Raw genomic sequence first — 26,774 nt, forward strand, 5'->3', positions numbered from 1 at the left:
GTGAGCTCCCTGTAGATGGAATTGTGGGAGCCCAGGCGAACACTTTGTGAGCGGCCTGATATAAAGCTTTGTAACCATGATAGGGCCACTCCTTCCACTCCCACCTTCTCTAGACGACTGATGAGGATGTCATGGGACACCGTGTCGAAGGCAGCGGACAAATCTAATAGCACCAGAATCATTGAGCCTCCCTTATCGTGTGCCATCCGGATGGTATTGGTCACAGAGAGGAGAGCTGACTCTGTGCTATGATTTGGTCTGAACCCAGATTGTGAAGGGTCCAGACCGTCCGCTGCCTCGATAAATTTCGACAGGTGGAGGTTGACATGTCTCTCAGTCATCTTACTCAGGTGGGGTAGGAGAGATATTAGGCGAAGATTATCAATATTTGACCATGGTAGCGTGATGTTTTTTCTTACGGGGTTCACAACTGCCTTTTTCCAGTCACTAGTAATCTTTCCTTCTTTGAGGGAAAGATTAATCAATGATTTGAAGCTCGGGGCTAGTAAATTTCCCAGGGGAGCCATCATCTTAGCAGGTATCATGTCCGTGGGGGAACCAGATTTTATTAAGTTGAGTAGGGTGGTAACTTCTATTAGGCTGATCTCTGGGATTGTAGTCAAGGTAATCCTGTTATTATCACTCTTGGCTAACTTAGGACTGGAAGATCCAATTGTGTCTTTGGTATTTGCTGCCTTGGTGATTTTGTCGTAGATTAAGTCAATCTTATTCTCAAAGAATGTGGAGACATCATCACACAAGGTTTGGCTGAAATCGTCCGGACTTTCGCAAGCTATCGGCTTGACGAATGTCTGCAGGATTTTATAAAGTTCTCTAGTGGAGTTTCCTGCCTCTGTTATTTGTTTCTCCAGTCTGTTCTTCCTTGCTTGTTTTATATTTTTAAAATAATTAGATTGTGCCTCTAAATAAAGTAATTTGCTGGTTGATGTATGTATTTTCCTCCATTTTTTCTCCAAACTTCTACATTTTTGCTTCTCAGCTCTTAACTCTTCTGTATACCATGCTTCTTGCTTGGTTTTGGGGCCTTGCTTCTGTAACTCTAGTGGTGCGAGTAGGTCAATAGCTTCCAGGATTGCTTTCTGAAGCTTAGCAAGACCTTGTTCAATATCATCTTCTATCTGGAGCATGGGTTCTATCCATACTTTTTCAAATTTTTCTAGAGTTACTTTGTGCCACTTCTGTTTCCACATTGCAGGGAGATGTTTTTTTTGTGGTGGGTAAGGACCGAGTAGATTAAAATTTAACATATAATGATCTGACCAGCTAATGATGGTGGGGGGTGGCAGATTATTTTAGGGCAGTTAGTTAAAATTAAATCGAGTGTATGACCACCCAAATGAGTAGGACCTTTGTTCTGTACTTGAAGTCCTAAGCTTGAAAGATCACCTAATAAAGACTTGCTATCCGGGTGATGTGGAAGATCTGTATGAATATTAAAATCTCCAAGGAGAATAAAATCTTCATTAACTCTAAAATAAGGGGCTAGTAATTCCATAAGAGTTAGGGAGAAATCAGAGCATGGACCGGGAGGGTGGTATACTAATGCTCCTTTCCATTGTATTTTCGGAGAGAGGGAAAATCTAAAGATCATTATTTCCATCTGAGCATTGCACCGTTGATCAGATATTGAGACATTTAAACTCTCTTTGTAGTCAACAGCCACACCGCCCCCCACTTTAGTCATGCGGTCTAGATGCAAAATCTTGTATCCAACAGGGACACCTAGCATAATTGCGGGGATAGTGTGGGGTTTTAGCCAGGTCTCTGTAAGAAAGCAGATATCTGGTTTGTCTGTATTAATGAGATCCCATAGATGTTGATGATGCTTAGGTAGGGAACGTATGTTCAATAAAAAACATTTAAGTCCCGGATACTTCTTATCAGCGGTATAATTAACAGTAGATGTATTGGCTCCATGGTGCAAGGAAGGTGTCTGATAAGAATGCCCAGCCGTGGCTATAGTAAGAGTATCATGTAGGTTAATTCTTATTGAACAAGTATGGGCAGCTTGATAACAACAGTTTATACAGGAGAATGGGCCCTCGAAGTTCGGCCAAGGCTCACATATACATTTGATAGTAGTACTCGAAACTAGGCTAAGGAGTTTTTATGGAGGTATAGGTGAGGATAGCTCGCATTCTACACCTTTAACCTGCAAACAAGAAATATCATACTTGGCTTGTCAGTGTATCCCGGTATCTTAGACTATACCGAGTCTAAAACTCTTCAACTTTTTTACATAATAGCAAATAACTTCATAATTAATTTCCCATACAAAAGACCAACACAATTGTAATATACAACGCATCACTTAATAATATTCACACATCCAAACAGCAACCGCCTTCGAATACGTCTTTTCCTTTTCAGGTTCTGGGCATTGAATTTAGGGTTTAGGTATTTTATTCTAACTTGCAAGTTATTTTATAGCCCCATTCCCGTTGTGAACTGTACTCTGCTACCAGAAAACTGAAAGCGTGGAAAGAGTCCAAATTTAATTAGCATTATCGGTTCTGCCTGTGACTTATGAGAAAGGGCCCCTACTCTGTGCCAATTTCTTATTCTAGGCGACAGATCTTTGCCACCATTTTTGAATGGAAACTAAATCAAATCATTATTAGTCAGGTATCATTTTATTCAAATCTTAAATTTATTCAATAATTAGAATTTTGATTTGCTTTCAAAACCCCTTATTCTCATAGAGAGATTAGTAAATATATGTTTGCCTTTATTTAATTAGTTAGTCAGATAAATCAGTTTACAAAAATTATCAAGAAAATATGGCTCAATTCTGCAATAATGTAAAAAGGACAAGCGAGTTCCATACACATATTATTCCCTCTTCTAAATAAAGGATCAGAATCAAAGTTATTGGAACGCATAAAAGAGTTTTAGATAAAAGAGTTCAATGGAGCATAAGGTTAAGCAATCAAACTCCTCATAAAGAACAGTTTAGGAGACTCAGCCGAGTATCAATAGTCAAAGGAGTATCAGCATACAGTTGCAACAGCAATCTGCATAAATAAAGCCTCAATGGGGACATAAGGGGAGCCAGATGCAGCTGTAGCTACAACCATCAAAGCTAGGAACAGGAAAAATTGAGATTCTCAGAGCATCACCTTCAAAGCTGCAGCAAATCTCTAAAGCATTGATCTATCTAACTGGAAACACACACTAATATAAAAGACACAAATATAGTTATTTATTTGTATATGGTTAATTAAAACCATTACAGTAATGACAGAAATTCAGGGTATTACAATGTTGTAGGTGAGATCAAGTCCATCCAATCAAAATACATCTTTCAATGGTGAGCAGTCTTCGTTGTTTCTTTCCCATGTAAAGCAGATTAATTTTATAGTCTACTATCACATATATAACAGACATTCCCCAACGTTTGCACAATTTGAAAATGTTAACCTTGGTCACCAGGGAAGTTTGCTGCAGAATCTATTCTACAATTTTTTCAAAATGTCAGTGCGCAAGAATGAGCTATGCTAAAGACAGAAACATTTACTTACAGATTTCTAGTTAGATAATGCTTTCTGTATTTCATGTAAGTGAAAGTTATTGTTAAATGATATGGCTTTCTATTCATCGTTATGTGAACAGAGATTAGATAAAAAGTTCAATCTTAGTGAACATGTTGCTTAAGAAAGATAATTTAATATAAATTCTACAGTTATGATGAAAATTCGAAGCAAGTCACATAATGGTCAAAATATCAAATACAATTGTACATGGTTTAGCAACTTCTAAAGCCTCTATTAGTTAAAGGGAAAGATAACAGAGGCCTACCAGTAAATACGACTACTTTTTGCACATTTCTTTACGTGTGGTATCTACAATATGTTTTCACATTAATGTCTAAGTCAAAGTGGCAGGTTTATTAATAAAGGCTTAATTTAGTCATTTTGACTTTTCAAGGTTCATGCTCTCAAAACCACGCTACGGATTTTGCGGTCCCAACATTACCGATTCCAAAGACATCAACATGGCTAAAATGGATAGAGGAAAATGAGTTGTGTATTTATCATTTTAGGAAACATGCCAAAAGACGTCCTTAGAAATTAATGCAAATCTGAAAAGTCAATTTTATCCCATAGAGAAATGTTGACTGTCCTAGAAACACATTAAAGTAAGCTTGGACATAGGTTAGTGGTTTGCCTGGTTAAGGGTTTTGCATTGAGAATCTGTTGTTTCAATGGAAGTCAAAGATCTCCAAAACTGACAGTCATTGTGTTGAGATTGAAGTTGAAATCGAGATGTCAGATATATTGGTTCCCCAGTCCCACTGTAGGTCTGACCCAGGTTGCAAAAAGCGCAGAGTTGGACAAACCTTGAAATGATAGCCACCATGATTGCACTATCATCAGACACAGTTTGGTGCCTTTTCAAATTTTTCAAAGTTTACATTTTGAGTTCTAAAATTTTCCATACGGTCAGTGATATTCTTTTCAAGGTGCACTGAAGTTTTCTTTCTTGCTGCAGAAAACTGACTGATGCTCCAGGAAATCTTTCCTACTAAGGCAATATGTCAATTGGTTGGCCCGGGCACCTTGCCATAGTCCTTCAGAAAAACCATCTCACCTTAATCTTTCAGAACTTGTATGATATGTTCTGAATCTCCAGTTCTGGTACCACAAATGCTTCCAATTGTTTAGTCACTGTTTCTGAAGAAGAAACCATGGGTTCAAGTTGAATAATACTTTTACATACTCCAAATGAGTACCACAACAAAAAGTCAATTTTGTAATGGTCTTGCTGGGTTTTCTTCTAGAAATATCCTGGATCTACTTCTCAATGTGGGTCAGAAAGAGGTTGACTTCTCTGACCCCAAGAGTAGCCTTTGAAGTTAGATATTCAAAGAGAAGCAGGACGGGTCTGCAATCCTTCCTTATATACATGCATTTAGTCAAAAGCAGTCTTGAACTGATATTCTAGCATCACAATGAATTGTGTCTGATGGAAAACATGTTTCAGAGGGTTTACTTAGTAGTGATCACATTATACTAGATTGCCATATTTCACATCATAACTGATATTTCTTCACCCATGGTTAAAAAATCAAGACGCAAATTGAAACCTGGTAGCTTAAGAAAAACTGCTAATAATCATTTTCTAGTGAAGTATTATTATTTATACTGACACTCAGTAAATGTTTCTTACCGGTGGTGTGCTGAAAATGTAGAACGAGGAACCTTTTAGTGCCAAAAACTTGTACTTGTATAATCGAGAAGAATCAGAACCATGCAGCCTCTCACTCGCCCAGCCCATATGTATAACCTGCATAAGAGTAGATCAAAGAAACTAGTTAGTTCCACACAAACAAAAGGAATATACCGTAGACCATGTTATTTTAGATGTTTATGTATCTGTCAAATGATTATTAGTAAAAAGAAAAACAATAAGCATTGTGTCCCAAAAATATAAAACTGGGCAGTTAAGACTTTTTTTAAGGACTGAGGTTTTGCAAAGCTCTATATTCACCATTACAAAAACTATACACAGATAGTCGATACAGACATAAGTCTGCGCTGATGTGGCGCTGAGTTCGCAATGGGCCTGTATCAAGGAGGCACGTGCTCATGGCGGCAGCCACGTGGCAGGGTGAGGACCTTCGCTGTGGCAGTCTCTTTTGTCTTCGCACAAGTGAACCACGCCCAAGGCATAGCCTATGTATTTATACTCTTACGCTGGAGTTGCGTATGTTGAACCAGCCCACTCCACTACTGCTTCAAGGGGGGGGGGCAACACAGCTATATGACCAGGATATTTCCCAGTAACTGAGATGATATGGTTGCATCCACTGTGCAGTATACTACATGTATCAATAGTATATCTACACACAGAAAAGTTTTTGGTTTGTATAGTGAGTTGTGTTGTATAGCATATCAACGGTAGTCTTGGGACTGTGTAAATTATTGTTAATATGTGAGTCCCCTCTCTTATACATAGTCGGTTGCCACAATTCTGAACATTCAGCTAGTGTGCTGTTGAGGGGATATATTATTTTGGGAAGGTCAATTGTCCTGTTTTGCGCTGCCTCTGAGATAGTAGGGGGAGAGGGGTCAAGAGGGGTGGTTGTAGTGGTGGTGGCGCTGGATTTTGTTGGGTGTCAGAGGTACATAATTAGTACCTCTATCACATATTCGTCTTTAAATATTGGTGTGAGTTGGATGTAATTCACGCAGTACATAGTCGACCTCCTTACACCAGTTAAATGTTGATGTTCATTTGTTAGTGCTAAGTAGAGCTATCGTCTGTTTTTTCAGGTAGCATTGCAGATTTGGCTTGTTGTTGAAAATATGGGGAAGTGGTGTTTTTTTGTTTTTTTGCTACGGGAACACCTAGTTTGTATATCATTAACGTTAATTGTGGTTCTGTTTGTGGCAATTTTGTTGGTGGAAGGAATCAACTGAAGAGTGGTTATATTTGCAGTTTTTACTAGGTTGAGAATGGGATGATAATTAAAAAATATAGAAAAAACAGATATGCTTAATGAACATTATATTAAGAAATTAGCATTTAAAAAACCTTTGAAATTCACAGAAAAAAACCATAGGTTTCAGATATGTTATAGTTAGGTATTAGCATTTAAAAAACCTTAGAAATTCACTGATATATATATATATATATCCTAGTGGCGGTCGCCAGTAGGTAATTATAGTTAGGACCTAGTTTCCTTTGGAAAAGCATTTATTGATTTGCCTATATCTTTGGCGCTGTTTGACGATTCTTGGTGACATTTTAAAAATGAATAACCCGCTCCGGTCATCTCCGGTCTTGAAAGTTTCAGGCTGATTCTTCAAGCGGGAGACGAGAAAAAGGAGGGTTCCAAAACACATTTTCTCCATGTTAGTTTCCATAGGAACGTTTGTCGTGTCTACAGTCGGAACTGCTGAGAAGAATTACACCAAATTTGGCAGAGGGATAGCTTTTGGTCCGGAGTGCACTGTAAACCATTCAGCAGTTCCTGGGAAGTTCAAAAATAAACAAATATTGATATCTGGTGACCATGGTGGATCCGTGAACCCTCCTGAGCACGAGCTTGATTCTGATTGGCTGATTGACTGCAAACACTTCAAACCATGAAGTTTTGGCAGCCATCTTGTAACTTGGTTCAAGTGAGTCGCAAGAAAAAAGGTGAAAAAAAGGAGGCAGGGTAGAAACACCCGTACCCCCTAGTCCTGGTCAAAAAGCATTAAAAAAATAATAATTTTGACATGATTCGCGAATCCCGCCTCAGAACAAATTAAGCCCGGGCTCCTGCGCTTCGTATTAATCAGCCCCACAGTGGGCCAAGTCTCAGGGGTATGCGCATATTATATGTTCAAGTTGGGAGGGGCACCATGTGACCCCCCTCCTGGAGCCCTAAATGGTGCCCACTTTAGGCCAGAAAGGACAGCTGCATGTCAGCAGCTCCCCTTTTTCAAAAGCAATGCCGGCTCCCGCAGGAAGCGGGGAACAGGCAGGGACTGCGGGGGCACTTGTGTCCCCCACAGTCCCCAAAGCGAGGGATGGCCATGGGGGATGAGGTACCTGGGGCCAGAAGTGGTCCGGGAGCGGGGGCTTCTCACACCGTCAGTTTGATTTGTTTATTTTTATAAAACGGAAGGCCGGCCCTGGGGGATGGGGTCCTTCGGTCCATAATTGGCCTCGGGAGGGGGGGCAAGCAGCCTTCCACTAAAATTAAAAAAATAAATAAAGGCTGGCCCCCTCCTGTATAAATATTTTTTTTAAAGAAAAAGTCGGAATTTCGCTTGAGGACCCACCCCCTCCCTGCACCACTCTGCAAACGCACCTCTTGGCATGTTCTAAGTTTGGGCATTAAGTCCCCTTGAAACCCGGGTGTCCCTGGGGGCCAACTTGCACACCAGGTACCTCCAGTAAGCCCCACACAGTGGGATTGCTGAGAGGTGGTCTGAGGCAATGCCCCTTTTTACACCACTCTACAAACGCGCCTCTTGGCGCATTGCTGGTGGGGCAAAGAGGTCCTTTTGTGTTCTGAGGACCTAAGTACTAAAGTGGTCCCGGACTCCTCCGAGCAATGCAACGGTGTGGGGCTTACTGGAGGTACCTGGGGGGATAGTTGGCCCCTAGGCAGCCCCAGGATTTAAGGGGACTTAATCCCCAGACCAAGAGGCGCATTTGTAGAGTGGTGGAAAAAGGTGGTGTGGCCTGTGTCCACTGGTCAGCAATCCCACTATCTGGGATATACTGCAGGTATCAGGTAGGCTAATTGGCACCTAAGGACTCCCAGCAGCGATGGGAACTTTAATCGCCATCCAAGAGTGCACCAGAAAGTGTGTTTGCAGAGTGGTGGGGAAAGGGGGATGGCCTACTATGAGAACATAGCAATCCTGCTGTATGGGACTTACTGGAGGTACTGGGAGAGTTAGCTGGGTCCCAAGGTTGACCTAGGGGCAAACGCACCTCCTGCCACAATACTGGGTGGGGGATGAAGTCCACTTTACTCCTGAGGGACTTTGTCAGGCAAGTAGCCCTCTAAGTACCTCCTGTAAGTCATACACAGTGGAATTCCTGAGCGCTGGTCGGAGGCCTAGGCCCCTTTCTGCACCACTTTGCAAACATAACTACTATGTTAGAGTTAGAAATTAGCATTTAAAAAAAAACCTTAGAAATTCACTGAAAAAAACATAGTGTTCAGGGACGTTATAGTTAGAAATTAGCATGTAAAGAAACCTTAGAAATTCACTGAAAAAAACATAGGTTTCAGGGACTTTATAGTTAGAAATCAGCCTTGGACAAAAAAATATATATATATAATATATATATATATATATATATATATATATATATATATATATATTACCTACTGGCGATAGCCAGTAGGTATATATAGTTAGGATTTTTTTCCTATGGGATTTTTGAAAATTCTATGTCGAATAACTTTGGCGTTTAAGGACAGAATTGGCTGAAATTTTCAGGAAAATGGAACATTTTGTTTCTGAGCAGCCCCTGAAAATTTGGGGGGGTTTTGTCAAGGGGGGGCCGAGAAAAAAGGGGGGTCCCAAAACGTGTTTTTCCCATGCAATTTTCCATAGGGCGGTTGGCCTCACTTTTAGCCTGAACGGCTGAATGGATTTACACCAAACTTGGCAAAATTGTAGGGACTGGTAGCCCGATGTGCCTTTGCTATGTCTCAAGATATAGGCTCCAGTGGTTTTTACGAAAATTAACTTTGAAAAATATATATTGGGCTACATTGGGCTATATATATGTTGGAGCCCAAATGTAGCCCAATGTAGCCCAATGTAGCCCAATGTAGCCCAAAGATGGCCACCAGAGACAAAAAAAAACAAATGTAGCCCAAATATCAGCCAGATGTAGCCCAACTATAGCCCAATGACAGAATGTCCCAGAGTGTTCTAAAGAACAACTAGAGTGCTAACAGTCCTACTTATTACAAAGGTATGGCACACCTGAAGCCATCTTGATTGGAATAAAGTGGTAACTCTTAAAACATTTAATTTAAAAAGGAACAAAATGAGGGGGTTCATTTTGCCATAGAAAGTATCATTAGCGAATATATGACGAAATCCCGCATACCATCAGTCCGCAAAAAAAATCCCGCATGTACTATTAGGCCGCAAATTAAAATAACGAAAACTTTTAGAACGAATATGCCTTTAGCATACACTAAACAACTAAACTACCCTAAACCCTAAAACACTACCCCCAGCATGACCCTACACTACACAAACAGTACAACACTACCCTAAACCCTAAAACACTACCCCCAGCATGACCCTACACTACACAAACACTACAACACTACCCTAAACCCTAAAACACTACCCCCAGCATGACCCTACACTACGCAAACACTACAACACTACCCAAAACCCTAAAACACTACACCCCAGCATGACCCTACACTACGCAAACACTACAACACTACCCTAAACCCTAAAACACTACCCCCAGCATGACCCTATACTACACAAACACTACAACACAACCCTAAACCCTAAAACACTACCCCCAGCATGACCCTACACTACGCAAACACTACAACACAACCCTAAACCCTAAAACACTACCCCCAGCATGACCCTACACTACGCAAACACTACAACACTACCCTAAACCCTAAAACACTACCCCCAGCATGACCCTACACTACGCAAACACTACAACACTACCCAAAACCCTAAAACACTACACCCCAGCATGACCCTACACTACGCAAACACTACAACACTACCCTAAACCCTAAAACACTACCCCCAGCATGACCCTACACTACGCAAACACTACAACACTACCCAAAACCCTAAAACACTACACCCCAGCATGACCCTACACTACGCAAACACTACAACACTACCCTAAACCCTAAAACACTACCCCCAGCATGACCCTACACTACGCAAACACTACAACACTACCCTAAACCCTAAAACACTACCCCCAGCATGACCCTACACTACGCAAACACTACAACACTACCCTAAACCCTAAAACACTACCCCCAGCATGACCCTACACTACGCAAACACTACAACACTACCCAAAACCCTAAAACACTACACCCCAGCATGACCCTACACTACGCAAACACTACAACACTACCCTAAACCCTAAAACACTACCCCCAGCATGACCCTACACTACGCAAACACTACAACACTACCCAAAACCCTAAAACACTACCCCCAGCATGACCCTACACTACGCAAACACTACAACACTACCCAAAACCCTAAAACACTACCCCCCAGCATGACCCTACACTACGCAAACACTACAACACTACCCAAAACCCTAAAACACTACCCCCAGCATGACCCTACACTACGCAAACACTACAACACTACCCAAAACCCTAAAACACTACCCCCAGCATGACCCTACACTACGCAAACACTACAACACTACCCTAAACCCTAAAACACTACCCCCAGCATGACCCTACACTACGCAAACACTACAACACTACCCAAAACCCTAAAACACTACCCCCAGCATGACCCTACACTACGCAAACACTACAACACTACCCAAAACCCTAAAACACTACCCCCAGCATGACCCTACACTACGCAAACACTACAACACTACCCAAAACCCTAAAACACTACCCCCCAGCATGACCCTACACTACGCAAACACTACAACACTACCCAAAACCCTAAAACACTACCCCCAGCATGACCCTACACTACGCAAACACTACAACACTACCCAAAACCCTAAAACAGTACCCCCAGCATGACCCTACACTACGCAAACACTACAACACTACCCAAAACCCTAAAACACTACACCCCAGCATGACCCTACACTACGCAAACACTACAACACTACCCAAAACCCTAAAACACTACACCCCAGCATGACCCTACACTACGCAAACACTACAACACTACCCAAAACCCTAAAACACTACCCCCAGCATGACCCTACACTACGCAAACACTACAACACTACCCAAAACCCTAAAACACTACCCCCAGCATGACCCTACACTACGCAAACACTACAACACTACCCTAAACCCTAAAATACTACACCCCAGCATGACCCTACACTACGCAAACACTACAACACTACCCAAAACCCTAAAACACTACCCCCAGCATGACCCTACACTACGCAAACACTACAACACTATCCTAAACCCTAAAACACTACGCCCAGCATGACCCTACACTACGCAAACACTACAACACTACCCTAAACCCTAAAAGACTAGCCCCAGCATGACCCTACACTACGCAAACACTACAACACAACCCTAAACCCTAAAACACTACCCCCAGCATGACCCTACACTACGCAAACACTACAACACTACCCTAAACCCTAAAACACTACCCCCAGCATGACCCTACACTACGCAAACACTACAACACAACCCTAAACCCTAAAACACTACCCCCAGCATGACCCTACACTAAACAACCACCACAACTCTACACTACACTAACACAACACTACACTACACAACACTACACTACACTACACAATCACTAACCCACGAAAAAATTAACACAAACCCACTTACCTCTCTCGTCATCGTGGTTTTCACAACGCAAATGCATTTACCATACATGCCTTTAAAACGTAATTGTTTGTAAAGGCATGCGCGATAAATGCACATGCGTTTTGAAAAAATGCGGGATAATGGTATGCGAGGTCAATGACCTTGCGGGATAATGATATGCGGACTGAAAGTCTGCGGGATAAAAAATGCGCGAAAATGGCTGCAAACCATGATTAGCAGCAGACTTCCCTGGTGAGCACTAGCTTTACTACAGTGATCTAATGAGCAACTAGAGTGCTAACATTCAGAATTTATGGCAAATGTGTGACACATCTGAATGCCTTCTTGATAGAACCAAAGTAAACAAGCATTGAAAATGCAATAGATCTCGCCCTCGTTTAAGTTAAAGCCATTCTGTTTGTAATGAGGTGGCTTTTTAGCTTTGCTTTTATTAGTGTTTTTAAAACTTTCATGTAAATAACATGCATATGTATGCATATATGTATATGTATGCATGCATTTATATTTATATAGATATGCAGATTATATATGTTTATATATGTATATTACCTACTGGCGATAGCCAGTGGGTATATATAGTTAGGATTTTTTCTCTATGGGATTTCTGAAAATTCTATGTCTAATAACTTTGGCGTTTGTGGATGGAATTGGCTGAAATTATCAGGACAATGGCACATTTTGTTTCTGAGCAGCCCCTGAAAATATGGGGGGGTTTCGTCAAGGGGGGCCCAGAAAAAAGGGGGATCCCAAAACGCGTTTTTCACATTCATTTTTCCATAGGGCTGTTGGACTCACTTTTAGCTCGAACGGCTGAATAGATTTACATGAAACTTGGCAAAATTGTAGATATGGTTTGCCCGACGTGCCTTTGCTATGTCTCAATATATGTGCTCCAGTGGATTTTGAGAAATTAACGTTTGAAAAAAAATATATATCTGTGACAGCGCTCCGGTTAGCGCCCCGGTTCGCGTGCCTGACGCGTAACGGAACTTCGCGAAGCGAAGCTGATTGGCTCTCCGGTGTCTGTCAACATTCTAAACAGTCCGGAGCGGCCGCCATCTTGTCTCTCGGTAGGATCGAGAGACAAGATGTGGTGAAAAACGAAGGGGGAAATGAAGGAAAGGGGGCAAGGTAGACCCCTCCTGACCCCCTAGGATTGATGAGGGGGATATTAAAGTGCCCCGCGGGGCAAAAAATAAAAACAAATATTTTTTTTGAGATTTTACGCCGTAGAGGCGCGTCCCGGTACGCGAACCGGGCAGCTCACCGGGCAGCTAACCGGGCAGCTAACCGGCAGCGTAGCTGTCAACATTGTAAACAGTCCGGAGCGGCCGCCATCTTGTCTCTCGGTAGGTTCGAGAGACAAGATGTGGTGAAAAAAGAAGGGGGAAATGAAGGAAAGGGGGCAAGGTAAACCCCTCCTGACCCCCTAGGATTGATGAGGGGGATATTAAAGTCCCCCGCGATTTTTCGCGGTAGAGGCGCTTCCCGGTACGCGAACCGGGCAGCTAACCGGCAGCGTAACGGGAGTCCGCCATCTTGTGTTTTTGGAGCGTCCGGTTCGCGTACCGGGTAGCGTCCCGGTAAGCGTAACAAGGGGAAAACCAAGAGAAACAGTAAAAAAAAAATGAAGGGAATAGATTTCCAGCAAACTTGGCAAAATTGTAGGGACTGTTTGTTTGATGTGCCTTTGCAAGGCCTCAAGATATGTGCACGTGTGGATTTTGTCTAATTAAGGTAAAAAAAAAAATATATATCTGTAAGCGTGCTCCGGCACGCTTACGTTACGGGTTTTGTTTGCGCTGCAGAGCCGATACGTCACGGTTATGCGACGCGTCATGAGGCGTCTCACGTAGCTACGTGATACGTCACGTAATAAAGAATATATTTTACAGCTATAGATATTAGCTTTTAAAAAACCAATGAAATTCACTGAAAAAACCATAGGTTATAGACCATATATAGTTAGGAATTTGCATTTACAAAACCTTGAAAATTCACTGAAAAAACCATAGGTTAGAGACCATATATAGTTAGCTGGACATTTTATTGACATAAAACCAATGAAATTCCATATATAGTTAGTTGCACTAACTATATATCGCGCACCCGCAATCCACTGCTGATGATGTCACATATTACATCATTCATGACATGGTCAGTGACATCACTGATGACATCACTGATGACATCACTGATGACATCTCAAATGACATCACTCATGACATCATGACACACCAATACCAGTTACTACATACGCACTCACTGATTCCTACATCTACACACACATTCACTCATTCACCCATACAATCACTCATACATACAGTCACTCATTATTACAACACTATCATATGCACTCATACACCTATGCAGACACTCACACACTGCCACTCATCCATGGAGTTACTCACACACCTAGTCAGTCCTGTAAAGAATCAATCACACTTCCATTTCCTCATCTATACAGTTAAACACAGAACACCATACTTCAGTGACATCACTGATGACATCACTGATGACATCTCAAATGACATCACTGATGACATCTCAAATGACATCACTGATGACATCATGACACACCAATACCAGTTACTACATACGCACTCACTGATTCCTACGTCTACACACACATTCACTCATTCACCCATACAATCACTCATACATACAGTCACTCATTATTACAACACTATCATATGCACTCATACACCTAGTCAGTCCTGTGAAGAATCAATCACACTTCGATTTCCTCATCTATACAGTTAAACACAGAACACCATACTTTTTCACACATATACTAACACATACTTACTCTCTTATACAATCACTGATACAAGTACACATTGATATGCACAGAGTCACACACCTCCCAGCCAGCCACACACACACTCAGTCTTCCATACATCCACTCATTCTTCAATATGTAAAACATATTTAAACTTTACAAAAACACACAGACACTAGATGATGTCATCAGTGATGTCATTTGAGATGTCATCAGTGATGTCATCAGTGATGTCATGTGAGATGTCATCAGTGATGTCATCAGTGATGTCACTGACCATGTCATGAATGATGTAATATGTGACATCATCAGCAGTGGATTGCGGGTGCGCGATATATAGTTAGTGCAACTAACTATATATGGAATTTCATTGGTTTTATGTCAATAAAATGTCCAGCTAACTATATATGGTCTCTAACCTATGGTTTTTTCAGTGAATTTTCAAGGTTTTGTAAATGCAAATTCCTAACTATATATGGTCTATAACCTATGGTTTTTTCAGTGAATATATATATATATATATATATAACCAAACCAAGTTTGATGGTGGAAAGAGAGCCCACGAACAGGTAAGTTCAATAGCCACCTTTATTCATGAAGGGAGCAGCGAGTCTTCAACACCGCTGTTCCCTGTATTAAACAAGTGTGGCAGATACCTACCTGTTGTGTGGCCTTTCTACCAGCAGGCACTTCTTTGTGGATGTTTTGCGGCCCCGCCTGAGCCGCGGAAAGAGCCCCGGAGCTGGTTCCAGCATTCCTGCAATGACGCCAACCGATGCCATTGCTAATGGGACAGGAGCCAGTTTTCTACAGTAATCCAGTGTCAGCGAAGTGTTTGAAACTCTCATCACTACCCACTGTGGAACTATTGCAGATATTTTTTAGCAGAGGCATGCCAGCTCACTGAAGTAACATTAGACACATGAAGACACTACAAAGACCATCGGGCCACGGGAGTGGCCACGCCCACTGGGGCAGGTCTATGGTGAATCTCAGCTGTGTCAAATAATGCCGTGCCTCTGTTTTAGCAAGTCCGTTGCCTTTGAAGAAGTGGTCCCCCCACGAAACGCGTCAGGCATTTTGGACCAGAATTTGTTGTGAGTGCGAATCTTCAACACCGCTGTTCCCTGTATTAAACAAGTGTGGCAGATACCTATCTGTCGTGTGGCCTTTCTACCAGCAGGCACTTCTTTGAGGATGTTTTGCGGCCCCGCCTGAGCCACGGAAAGAGCCCCGGTGCTGGTTCCAGCACTCCTGCAATGACGCCAACCGACGCCATTGCTAATGGGACAGGAGCCAGTTTTCTACAAAAATCCAGTGTAAGCAAAGTGTTTGAAACTCTCACCACTACCAACTGTAGACCTATTGCAGATATTTTTTAGCAGGGGCACACCAGCTCACTGAAGTAACATTAGACACATGAAGACACTACAAAGATCATCGGGCCACGGGAGTGGCCACGCCCACTGGGGCAGGACTATGGTGAATCTCAGCTGTGTCAAATAATGCCGTGCCTCTGTTTTAGCAAGTCCGGTGCATTTGAAGAAGTGGTCCTCCCACGAAACGTGTAAGGCATTTTGGACCAGAATTTGTTGTGAGTGCGAGTCTTCAACACCGCTGTTCCCTGTATTAAACATGTGTGGCAGATACCTACCTGTCGTGTGGCCTTTCTACCAGCAGGCACTTCTTTGTGGATATATATATATATATTCAATCAGAACAGGTAGCCTTAAGCGAAGCACTGCCACACGAAGTTTTTCAATAAGCACGTTTATTTGAATCCATTTCACTTGCTCGATCCCCAGCAGATTTCAGAGTCTCCTTCCAACATAAAAGCCTGACGCGTTTCAGGGATGACCCTTTCCTCAGAGGCAATGTTCGTGAAGGTCAATCAAACAGTTCCTGTAGTGTCTACTCAAATAGTTCTCACCTGCCTCTATGGGCGTGTCTCAGGCGCACTGCATCCTGGGCTTTGTAGTGCACTACCCTTTTACCCACAGTGGGGCTGCTTCTTCAACCTTGCAATTGGAACCAATATTCTCCCAGTGGAGCGAGGAGAGCACTGGAACCTGTCAGGAAGCACACTTGTAGCAGCGAAATCGTGTCCAAGGCAGCACCACCTGTGTTGACGCTGCGCCTGCCTTCGTTCCAACACTGCAAGCTCTAACCAACAGCCTGCATGGACCCTCATTCAAGGTGGGACTTGCTTCTCGACTGGGCAACAGCCGAAAATTATTCAATCAGAACAGGTAGCTTTAAGCGAAGCACTGCCACACGAAGTTTTTCAATAAGCACGTTTATTTGAATCCATTTCACTTGCTCGATCCCCAGCAGATTTCAGAGTCTCCTTTGAACATAAAAGCCTGACGCATTTCAGGGATGACCCTTTCCTCAGAGGCAATGTTCATGAAGGTCAATCAACTAGTTCCTGGTAGTGTCTACTCAAATAGGTCTCACCTGCCTCTATGGGCGTGTCTCAGGCGCACTGCATCCTGGGCTTTGTAGTGCACTACCCTTTAACCCACAGTGGGGCTGCTTCTTCAACCTTGCAATTGGAACCAATATTCTCCCAGTGGAGCGAGGAGAGCACTGGAACCTGTCAGGAAGCGCACTTGTAGCAGCGAAAACGTGTCCAAGGCAGCACCACCTGTGTTGGCGCTGCGCCTGCCTTCGTTCCATAACTGCAAGTTCTTGCAAAAAGCCTGCATGGACCCTCATTCAAGGTGGGACTTGCTTCTCGCATGGGCAACAGCCGAAAAGTATTCAATCAGAACAGGTAGCCTTTTACGAAGCACTGCCACACGAAGTTTTTCAATAAGCAAGTTTATTTGAATCCATTTCACTTGCTCGATCCCCAGCAGATTTCAGAGTCTCCTTCGAACATAAAAGCCTGACGCGTTTCAGGGATGACCGTTTCCTCAGAGGCAATGTTCATGAAGCGTCAATCAAACAGTTTCTGGTAGTGATATTAAAAAATATAGAAAAAACAGATATGCTTAATGAACATTATATTAAGAAATTAGCATTTAAAAAACCTTTGAAATTCACAGAAAAAAACCATAGGTTTCAGATATGTTATAGTTAGGTATTAGCATTTAAAAAACCTTAAAAATTCACTGATATATATATATATATATATCCTAGTGGCGGTCGCCAGTACGTAATTATAGTTAGGACCTAGTTTCCTTTGGAAAAGCATTTATTGATTTGCCAATATCTTTGGCGCTGTTTGACGATTCTTGGTGACATTTTAAAAATGAATAACCCGCTCCGGTCATCTCCGGTCTTGAAAGTTTCAGGCTGATTCTTCAAGCGGGGGACGAGAAAAAGGAGGGTTCCAAAACACATTTTCTCCATGTTAGTTTCCATAGGAACGTTTGTCGTGTCTACAGTCGGAACTGCTGAGAAGAATTACACCAAATTTGGCAGAGGGATAGCTTTTGGTCCGGAGTGCACTGTAAACCATTCAGCAGTTCCTGGGAAGTTCAAAAATAAAAAAATATTGATATCTGGTGACCATGGTGGATCCGTGAACCCTCCTGAGCACGAGCTTGATTCTGATTGGCTGATTGACTGCAAACACTTCAAACCATGAAGTTTTGGCAGCCATCTTGTAACTCGGTTCAAGTGAGTCGCAAGAAAAAAGGTGAAAAAAAGGAGGCAGGGTAGAAACACCCGTACCCCCTAGTCCTGGTCAAAAAGCATTAAAAAAATAATAATTTTGACATGATTCGCGAATCCCGCCTCAGAACAAATTAAGCCCGGGCTCCTGCGCTTCGTATTAATCAGCCCCACAGTGGGCCAAGTCTCAGGGGTATGCGCATATTATATGTTCAAGTTGGGAGGGGCACCATGTGACCCCCCTCCTGGAGCCCTAAATGGTGCCCACTTTAGGCCAGAAAGGACAGCTGCATGTCAGCAGCTCCCCTTTTTCAAAAGCAATGCCGGCTCCCGCAGGAAGCGGGGAACAGGCAGGGACTGCGGGGGCACTTGTGTCCCCCACAGTCCCCAAAGCGAGGGATGGCCATGGGGGATGAGGTACCTGGGGCCAGAAGTGGTCCGGGAGCGGGGGCTTCTCACACCGTCAGTTTGATTTGTTTATTTTTATAAAACGGAAGGCCGGCCCTGGGGGATGGGGTCCTTCGGTCCATAATTGGCCTCGGGAGGGGGGGCAAGCAGCCTTCCACTAAAATTAAAAAAATAAATAAAGGCTGGCCCCCTCCTGTATAAATATTTTTTTTAAAGAAAAAGTCGGAATTTCGCTTGAGGACCAACCCCCTCCCTGCACCACTCTGCAAACGCACCTCTTGGCATGTTCTAAGTTTGGGCATTAAGTCCCCTTGAAACCCGGGTGTCCCTGGGGGCCAACTTGCACACCAGGTACCTCCAGTAAGCCCCACACAGTGGGATTGCTGAGAGGTGGTCTGAGGCAATGCCCCTTTTTACACCACTCTACAAACGCGCCTCTTGGCGCATTGCTGGTGGGGCAAAGAGGTCCTTTTGTGTTCTGAGGACCTAAGTACTAAAGTGGTCCCGGACTCCTCCGAGCAATGCAGCGGTGTGGGGCTTACTGGAGGTACCTGGGGGGATAGTTGGCCCCTAGGCAGCCCCAGGATTTAAGGGGACTTAATCCCCAGACCAAGAGGCGCATTTGTAGAGTGGTGGAAAAAGGTGGTGTGGCCTGTGTCCACTGGTCAGCAATCCCACTATCTGGGATATACTGCAGGTATCAGGTAGGCTAATTGGCACCTAAGGACTCCCAGCAGCGATGGGAACTTTAATCGCCATCCAAGAGTGCACCAGAAAGTGTGTTTGCAGAGTGGTGGGGAAAGGGGGATGGCCTACTATGAGAACATAGCAATCCTGCTGTATGGGACTTACTGGAGGTACTGGGAGAGTTAGCTGGGTCCCAAGGTTGACCTAGGGGCAAACGCACCTCCTGCCACAATACTGGGTGGGGGATGAAGTCCACTTTACTCCTGAGGGACTTTGTCAGGCAAGTAGCCCTCTAAGTACCTCCTGTAAGTCATACACAGTGGAATTCCTGAGCGCTGGTCGGAGGCCTAGGCCCCTTTCTGCACCACTTTGCAAACATAACTACTATGTTAGAGTTAGAAATTAGCATTTAAAAAAAAACCTTAGAAATTCACTAAAAAAAACATAGTGTTCAGGGACGTTATAGTTAGAAATTAGCATGTAAAGAAACCTTAGAAATTCACTGAAAAAAACATAGGTTTCAGGGACTTTATAGTTAGAAATCAGCCTTGGACAAAAAAAAATATATATATAAAATATATATATATATATATATATATATATATTGACGACACATCCCTCCTCACGAAGAAACCAGAGGCCAGAGGGGAATCCAAGGGGTTAACACGCTTTATTGTACATCACACAGTGGCGGCAAATGCATTTCAGCTTTACGCCTTCCTCAGTGCCCTTCACTGCAAAGCGTCCATCATCCTCTTGCCCAGGTCCTGCTGCTAAATAGATGCTTGCACGCCCTGAAGACTCCTCCCCCATGTTAATGAAACACACCTGTTGGTTGCTGGGGTAAATGTTCAGACTTCAACTCCCAGAATGCCGCAGTAAGGTGCATCTGGGTCGGCGGTGTGGGGAAGTGAGGAACACGTTGTGACGGGCATGACAAATTTGCAGGTAAGTGGGTGGTGAAAGAAGCTCCGGAAAATGTACAAGTCCACTGTCACCACCCTGGGTCCCCTCGTACCGCTACAGCCAGTAGGAGCAGGCCCGAAATACGGCCAGGGCAGTCAATCAGACGCAGCGCCCTAACGGAGGTAGATTACCTCTCACAGCTCGTGTCAGCCTGGAACACTGGCGGACACCGGACTTCTCGATCCCTCGAGCCTGGAAAGCGCTGTCAGACAGCGCGGTGTCAGTTGTAGTCCGGGTCTCTTTAAGTAGCAGGGCCATCCGTACTGCACCTCTGACTTGCACAGAAATATTGACGACACATCCCTCCTCACGAAGAAACCAGAGGCCAGAGGGGAATCCAAGGGGTTAACACGCTTTATTGTACATCACACAGTGGCGGCAAATGCATTTCAGCTTTACGCCTTCCTCAGTGCCCTTCACTGCAAAGCGTCCATCATCCTCTTGCCCAGGTCCTGCTGCTAAATAGATGCTTGCACGCCCTGAAGACTCCTCCCCCATGTTAATGAAACACACCTGTTGGTTGCTGGGGTAAATGTTCAGACTTCAACTCCCAGAATGCCGCAGTAAGGTGCATCTGGGTCGGCGGTGTGGGGAAGTGAGGAACACGTTGTGACGGGCATGACAAATTTGCAGGTAAGTGGGTGGTGAAAGAAGCTCCGGAAAATGTACAAGTCCACTGTCACCACCCTGGGTCCCCTCGTACCGCTACAGCCAGTAGGAGCAGGCCCGAAATACGGCCAGGGCAGTCAATCAGACGCAGCGCCCTAACGGAGGTAGATTACCTCTCACAGCTCGTGTCAGCCTGGAACACTGGCGGACACCGGACTTCTCGATCCCTCGAGCCTGGAAAGCGCTGTCAGACAGCGCGGTGTCAGTTGTAGTCCGGGTCTCTTTAAGTAGCAGGGCCATCCGTACTGCACCTCTGACTTGCACAGAAATATTGACGACACATCCCTCCTCACGAAGAAACCAGAGGCCAGAGGGGAATCCAAGGGGTTAACACGCTTTATTGTACATCACACAGTGGCGGCAAATGCATTTCAGCTTTACGCCTTCCTCAGTGCCCTTCACTGCAAAGCGTCCATCATCCTCTTGCCCAGGTCCTGCTGCTAAATAGATGCTTGCACGCCCTGAAGACTCCTCCCCCATGTTAATGAAACACACCTGTTGGTTGCTGGGGTAAATGTTCAGACTTCAACTCCCAGAATGCCGCAGTAAGGTGCATCTGGGTCGGCGGTGTGGGGAAGTGAGGAACACGTTGTGACGGGCATGACAAATTTGCAGGTAAGTGGGTGGTGAAAGAAGCTCCGGAAAATGTACAAGTCCACTGTCACCACCCTGGGTCCCCTCGTACCGCTACAGCCAGTAGGAGCAGGCCCGAAATACGGCCAGGGCAGTCAATCAGACGCAGCGCCCTAACGGAGGTAGATTACCTCTCACAGCTCGTGTCAGCCTGGAACACTGGCGGACACCGGACTTCTCGATCCCTCGAGCCTGGAAAGCGCTGTCAGACAGCGCGGTGTCAGTTGTAGTCCGGGTCTCTTTAAGTAGCAGGGCCATCCGTACTGCACCTCTGACTTGCACAGAAATATTGACGACACATCCCTCCTCACGAAGAAACCAGAGGCCAGAGGGGAATCCAAGGGGTTAACACGCTTTATTGTACATCACACAGTGGCGGCAAATGCATTTCAGCTTTACGCCTTCCTCAGTGCCCTTCACTGCAAAGCGTCCATCATCCTCTTGCCCAGGTCCTGCTGCTAAATAGATGCTTGCACGCCCTGAAGACTCCTCCCCCATGTTAATGAAACACACCTGTTGGTTGCTGGGGTAAATGTTCAGACTTCAACTCCCAGAATGCCGCAGTAAGGTGCATCTGGGTCGGCGGTGTGGGGAAGTGAGGAACACGTTGTGACGGGCATGACAAATTTGCAGGTAAGTGGGTGGTGAAAGAAGCTCCGGAAAATGTACAAGTCCACTGTCACCACCCTGGGTCCCCTCGTACCGCTACAGCCAGTAGGAGCAGGCCCGAAATACGGCCAGGGCAGTCAATCAGACGCAGCGCCCTAACGGAGGTATATTACCTCTCACAGCTCGTGTCAGCCTGGAACACTGGCGGACACCGGACTTCTCGATCCCTCGAGCCTGGAAAGCGCTGTCAGACAGCGCGGTGTCAGTTGTAGTCCGGGTCTCTTTAAGTAGCAGGGCCATCCGTACTGCACCTCTGACTTGCACAGAAATATTGACGACACATCCCTCCTCACGAAGAAACCAGAGGCCAGAGGGGAATCCAAGGGGTTAACACGCTTTATTGTACATCACACAGTGGCGGCAAATGCATTTCAGCTTTACGCCTTCCTCAGTGCCCTTCACTGCAAAGCGTCCATCATCCTCTTGCCCAGGTCCTGCTGCTAAATAGATGCTTGCACGCCCTGAAGACTCCTCCCCCATGTTAATGAAACACACCTGTTGGTTGCTGGGGTAAATGTTCAGACTTCAACTCCCAGAATGCCGCAGTAAGGTGCATCTGGGTCGGCGGTGTGGGGAAGTGAGGAACACGTTGTGACGGGCATGACAAATTTGCAGGTAAGTGGGTGGTGAAAGAAGCTCCGGAAAATGTACAAGTCCACTGTCACCACCCTGGGTCCCCTCGTACCGCTACAGCCAGTAGGAGCAGGCCCGAAATACGGCCAGGGCAGTCAATCAGACGCAGCGCCCTAACGGAGGTAGATTACCTCTCACAGCTCGTGTCAGCCTGGAACACTGGCGGACACCGGACTTCTCGATCCCTCGAGCCTGGAAAGCGCTGTCAGACAGCGCGGTGTCAGTTGTAGTCCGGGTCTCTTTAAGTAGCAGGGCCATCCGTACTGCACCTCTGACTTGCACAGAAATATTGACGACACATCCCTCCTCACGAAGAAACCAGAGGCCAGAGGGGAATCCAAGGGGTTAACACGCTTTATTGTACATCACACAGTGGCGGCAAATGCATTTCAGCTTTACGCCTTCCTCAGTGCCCTTCACTGCAAAGCGTCCATCATCCTCTTGCCCAGGTCCTGCTGCTAAATAGATGCTTGCACGCCCTGAAGACTCCTCCCCCATGTTAATGAAACACACCTGTTGGTTGCTGGGGTAAATGTTCAGACTTCAACTCCCAGAATGCCGCAGTAAGGTGCATCTGGGTCGGCGGTGTGGGGAAGTGAGGAACACGTTGTGACGGGCATGACAAATTTGCAGGTAAGTGGGTGGTGAAAGAAGCTCCGGAAAATGTACAAGTCCACTGTCACCACCCTGGGTCCCCTCGTACCGCTACAGCCAGTAGGAGCAGGCCCGAAATACGGCCAGGGCAGTCAATCAGACGCAGCGCCCTAACGGAGGTAGATTACCTCTCACAGCTCGTGTCAGCCTGGAACACTGGCGGACACCGGACTTCTCGATCCCTCGAGCCTGGAAAGCGCTGTCAGACAGCGCGGTGTCAGTTGTAGTCCGGGTCTCTTTAAGTAGCAGGGCCATCCGTACTGCACCTCTGACTTGCACAGAAATATTGACGACACATCCCTCCTCACGAAGAAACCAGAGGCCAGAGGGGAATCCAAGGGGTTAACACGCTTTATTGTACATCACACAGTGGCGGCAAATGCATTTCAGCTTTACGCCTTCCTCAGTGCCCTTCACTGCAAAGCGTCCATCATCCTCTTGCCCAGGTCCTGCTGCTAAATAGATGCTTGCACGCCCTGAAGACTCCTCCCCCATGTTAATGAAACACACCTGTTGGTTGCTGGGGTAAATGTTCAGACTTCAACTCCCAGAATGCCGCAGTAAGGTGCATCTGGGTCGGCGGTGTGGGGAAGTGAGGAACACGTTGTGACGGGCATGACAAATTTGCAGGTAAGTGGGTGGTGAAAGAAGCTCCGGAAAATGTACAAGTCCACTGTCACCACCCTGGGTCCCCTCGTACCGCTACAGCCAGTAGGAGCAGGCCCGAAATACGGCCAGGGCAGTCAATCAGACGCAGCGCCCTAACGGAGGTAGATTACCTCTCACAGCTCGTGTCAGCCTGGAACACTGGCGGACACCGGACTTCTCGATCCCTCGAGCCTGGAAAGCGCTGTCAGACAGCGCGGTGTCAGTTGTAGTCCGGGTCTCTTTAAGTAGCAGGGCCATCCGTACTGCACCTCTGACTTGCACAGAAATATTGACGACACATCCCTCCTCACGAAGAAACCAGAGGCCAGAGGGGAATCCAAGGGGTTAACACGCTTTATTGTACATCACACAGTGGCGGCAAATGCATTTCAGCTTTACGCCTTCCTCAGTGCCCTTCACTGCAAAGCGTCCATCATCCTCTTGCCCAGGTCCTGCTGCTAAATAGATGCTTGCACGCCCTGAAGACTCCTCCCCCATGTTAATGAAACACACCTGTTGGTTGCTGGGGTAAATGTTCAGACTTCAACTCCCAGAATGCCGCAGTAAGGTGCATCTGGGTCGGCGGTGTGGGGAAGTGAGGAACACGTTGTGACGGGCATGACAAATTTGCAGGTAAGTGGGTGGTGAAAGAAGCTCCGGAAAATGTACAAGTCCACTGTCACCACCCTGGGTCCCCTCGTACCACTACAGCCAGTAGGAGCAGGCCCGAAATACGGCCAGGGCAGTCAATCAGACGCAGCGCCCTAACGGAGGTAGATTACCTCTCACAGCTCGTGTCAGCCTGGAACACTGGCGGACACCGGACTTCTCGATCCCTCGAGCCTGGAAAGCGCTGTCAGACAGCGCGGTGTCAGTTGTAGTCCGGGTCTCTTTAAGTAGCAGGGCCATCCGTACTGCACCTCTGACTTGCACAGAAATATTGACGACACATCCCTCCTCACGAAGAAACCAGAGGCCAGAGGGGAATCCAAGGGGTTAACACGCTTTATTGTACATCACACAGTGGCGGCAAATGCATTTCAGCTTTACGCCTTCCTCAGTGCCCTTCACTGCAAAGCGTCCATCATCCTCTTGCCCAGTTTGTCTGTGGAAAGAGAGCCCACGAACAGGTAAGTTCAATAGCCACCTTTATTCATGAAGGGAGCAGCGAGTCTTCAACACCGCTGTTCCCTGTATTAAACAAGTGTGGCAGATACCTACCTGTTGTGTGGCCTTTCTACCAGCAGGCACTTCTTTGTGGATGTTTTGCGGCCCCGCCTGAGCCGCGGAAAGAGCCCCGGAGCTGGTTCCAGCATTCCTGCAATGACGCCAACCGATGCCATTGCTAATGGGACAGGAGCCAGTTTTCTACAGTAATCCAGTGTCAGCGAAGTGTTTGAAACTCTCATCACTACCCACTGTGGAACTATTGCAGATATTTTTTAGCAGGGGCATGCCAGCTCACTGAAGTAACATTAGACACATGAAGACACTACAAAGACCATCGGGCCACGGGAGTGGCCACGCCCAGTGGGGCAGGTCTATGGTGAATCTCAGCTGTGTCAAATAATGCCGTGCCTCTGTTTTAGCAAGTCCGTTGCCTTTGAAGAAGTGGTCCCCCCACGAAACGCGTCAGGCATTTTGGACCAGAATTTGTTGTGAGTGCGAATCTTCAACACCGCTGTTCCCTGTATTAAACAAGTGTGGCAGATACCTATCTGTCGTGTGGCCTTTCTACCAGCAGGCACTTCTTTGAGGATGTTTTGCGGCCCCGCCTGAGCCACGGAAAGAGCCCCGGTGCTGGTTCCAGCACTCCTGCAATGACGCCAACCGACGCCATTGCTAATGGGACAGGAGCCAGTTTTCTACAAAAATCCAGTGTAAGCGAAGTGTTTGAAACTCTCACCACTACCAACTGTAGAACTATTGCAGATATTTTTTAGCAGGGGCACACCAGCTCACTGAAGTAACATTAGACACATGAAGACACTACAAAGATCATCGGGCCACGGGAGTGGCCACGCCCACTGGGGCAGGACTATGGTGAATCTCAGCTGTGTCAAATAATGCCGTGCCTCTGTTTTAGCAAGTCCGGTGCATTTGAAGAAGTGGTCCTCCCACGAAACGTGTAAGGCATTTTGGACCAGAATTTGTTGTGAGTGCGAGTCTTCAACACCGCTGTTCCCTGTATTAAACACGTGTGGCAGATACCTACCTGTCGTGTGGCCTTTCTACCAGCAGGCACTTCTTTGTGGATATATATATATATATATTCAATCAGAACAGGTAGCCTTAAGCGAAGCACTGCCACACGAAGTTTTTCAATAAGCACGTTTATTTGAATCCATT

At 45.4% G+C, this 26,774-nt stretch overlaps 1 protein-coding gene across 1 annotated transcript in view; it reads right to left on the bottom strand.

The window, feature by feature from the left end:
• SNTG2 (syntrophin gamma 2) overlaps positions 1-26,774 on the bottom strand; it is a 1,262,328-nt gene that overhangs the window by 454,160 nt on the left and 781,394 nt on the right. Inside the window, exon 12 of the mRNA XM_078647499.1 lies at positions 5,191-5,307. Within this exon, the coding sequence (XP_078503625.1) occupies positions 5,191-5,307 (117 nt within the window). The remainder of the gene's footprint in view (positions 1-5,190; positions 5,308-26,774) is intronic.

The sequence above is a fragment of the Lissotriton helveticus genome, chromosome 6 (assembly GCF_964261635.1).
Source record: "Lissotriton helveticus chromosome 6, aLisHel1.1, whole genome shotgun sequence".
NCBI lineage: Eukaryota > Metazoa > Chordata > Amphibia > Caudata > Salamandridae > Lissotriton > Lissotriton helveticus.